Raw genomic sequence first — 2,624 nt, forward strand, 5'->3', positions numbered from 1 at the left:
TTCTTGAATTGCATCCAATTAATAGTGCCTGACACATCTGTGAGTTCGAGATTGTTTCAAAGTAAAATGTTACTTTTTTTGAGGCAGAGTCTTGCTCTGTTGCCCAGGCTGGAGTACAGTGGCATGATCTCAGCTCACTGCAACCTCCGCCCCCTGGGTTTAAACAATTCTCCTGCCTCAGCCCCTGAAGTAGCTGTGGTTACAGGCACTCGCCACTATGCCCAGCTAATTTTTGTATACATTTTTTTATTTTTAGTACAGATGGGGTTTCACCATGTTGGCCAGGCTGGTCTCGAACTCCTGACCTCGTGATCCACCCGCCTCAGCCTCCCAAAGTGCTGAGATTACAGGCGTGAGCCACCCCCCCGCACCCAGCCTCAAAGTAAAATGTTATTTTAAAAATGCATACTTTTTAAAGATTGGCACTCGGTAGGACTCAGGTCACCAGAACAGAGTCCCCTTTCCTTTTTAGCACAGGCACCTCCCATGACGTGGAGCTCACTCACCCTCTGAGGGGATCAGCCTGGCTCTGACTTGGGGAAAGCTCCGGCTTCACGTGGCTGAGATCTGCTCCCTGGGATCCTGCCCCCACCCATGGACGACAGGCCTGAAGACGAGTGGGCACTCGCCAGGGAGCATGGCCTGTAGAAAGGCCCTGGGGCTGCAGGGTTTGTGGTGCAGTGGAACAACTGGGGAAGCCAGCACGGTGGGAGGTCAGAGGCAGAGGGCCAGGGGCAGGTGGGTGGGCCCAGGCCACCAGGCCCTCGTGGTGAGGATGAGACGTGCAGTCCTTATGCTTAGAGCGGGGGAGCCTGGTTTAAAGCCACCAGGCAATGCGATTGAATGTGGGTTTGGCACAGCTGTCCCGGGAAGAACCTATGTGGGTGGGTAGAAAGGGGGAAGGCTGAGAACTGGAACAGCAAGGCCTGTGCAGATGGCAGGGGCCAGCAGTAGAGAATGGATACAGGTCAGGGTTGGGTTTGAGGTAATCAGGACAGGGCAGCCACGTTATTTGTCAACCCAGATGGCGGGCACAGGAGAGATGACCGACCCCCCTGCAGAACCACCCCTGGCTTCCTGATGGAAACAGCGCAGGCCCTGGAGGCAGCATCCATACCCTCCTTCACGTCCACTAGGCTGGAGCTGGCCCCACATCCCCACAAAGCTGGGCAAGCTGTTCCATGAACTCACTTGGCACATTTATTAACCATCAGGCTATGTCTGCGGCCCCATGTGTTTTCTGCCCCGTTCACAGTGGTGACAGAAGGAAGGCAGAGCCAGGTGGCAGGTGCCTACTTGCTATCCATCCATTTGAGCTGCTTCTTGCCATTCACAGTCACTGACTTGAGCTGCCCATCTTCCTCCACCTCCACACGTTCCTGCCCGTTCTCCACGATGCGCTTGGTGGTAACCTTGTGGCCATTGATTATCTCGGTGGACGACATCACCGACTTGAACCCCGAGCTGCCAGAGCCGGAGCCCCCGAAGGAAGTGGATGAGAAGGTGGTGTGGCTGCCCCCGCTGCGGCCCAGCGTGTTGAAGGATGAGAAAGCCTCCATGAAGGCTGGGAACTCTCCAAAGCCCGCCGAGAAGGCCCCCCGCAGGCCATGGCCCCGGCCACCACGGTCACTGTTGAATGGGCTGTCCCAGAACTCAAAGGAAAAGGGGTCCAGGCCACCGAAAAACTCCCGGAAGATGTCCTCAGGGTTACGGAAGGTGTAGCCGGTGTCGAAGGGGCTACCGTAGGGCATGCTGGCCCCGCCGCCGGCCCGCCAGCTGTCACAGCCCGCGCGGTCATACAGGGAGCGCTTCTTGGAGTCGGACAGGACCTCGTAGGCCTCAGACACCTGCTTGAACTTCTTCTCAGCTTCCTCCTTGTTGTCGGGGTTCTTGTCGGGGTGCCAGCGAAGGGCCAGCTTGCGGTAGGCTTTCTTGATGTCCTCCGGGGAAGCGCTGGCCTGCACGCCCAGCACTTCGTAGTAGTTAGCCATGGCCAGGGGTGTGGGTGAGAGGAGAGGGGACGTGGAGGCCAGGTGGGCTCAGGGACCCAGCTGGTCAGAGGACGGTGGAGAGGTGGCGGGTGGTCTGGGGCCCTTCAGCAGGGGCCTGGCTGGACTCCTCAGGCTCCAGGCAAGATTCTGCTGGGGAGTTCACCTTTTCATAGTACCAGTTCTCAGGGACTGGAGGGGCCCCCACTGAGAGGGGTGGGGGGAGGGGAAGGACACTGCCGCTGTGGGGCCAGGTCAGGGTGGGGTGCCCTCCACAGCTCCCTTTATGACATCAGCTCTCAGGGCGTGGCCTACCCCCGCCCCCAGCTCTGCACCAGGCAAAGCTGGGCATATGGGCTTGCCCCTGCCACTGAGGCAGCCACAGCGGTGGGTGGGAACGGGATGCTCTCTGACTCAGGTGGTGTGGGCTGAGCCCCGGGAGCCAAAGGGCAGAGGCAGGATTGGCCATGAGATTCTAGCCTTGGTGGGTGACAAAGGTCCGTGGCCGTGGTGGGGGAGGTGGGCGAGGGCCTTCTGGGTATGTCCACTCTGCCAATGGCTGGGCATCAGCTAAGGCAAGAGGAGGCCAAGGTGGGATTCAGGAAGGGTGGGGTGGGGAAAAGAGTCTGCTTTTCT

At 58.9% G+C, this 2,624-nt stretch overlaps 1 protein-coding gene across 1 annotated transcript; it reads right to left on the reverse strand.

The window, feature by feature from the left end:
• Positions 1-1,180: 1,180 nt before the first annotated feature.
• Positions 1,181-2,240, reverse strand: DNAJB8 (DnaJ heat shock protein family (Hsp40) member B8). The gene has a single exon (XM_010354587.2). The coding sequence runs from the start codon at positions 1,989-1,991 to the stop codon at positions 1,293-1,295; it is 699 nt and encodes a 232-aa protein (XP_010352889.1). The 5' UTR covers positions 1,992-2,240; the 3' UTR covers positions 1,181-1,292.
• Between the last annotated feature and the right edge of the window lie 384 nt (positions 2,241-2,624).

Source organism: Rhinopithecus roxellana, chromosome 1 (genome assembly GCF_007565055.1).
Source record: "Rhinopithecus roxellana isolate Shanxi Qingling chromosome 1, ASM756505v1, whole genome shotgun sequence".
Taxonomy (NCBI): domain Eukaryota; kingdom Metazoa; phylum Chordata; class Mammalia; order Primates; family Cercopithecidae; genus Rhinopithecus; species Rhinopithecus roxellana.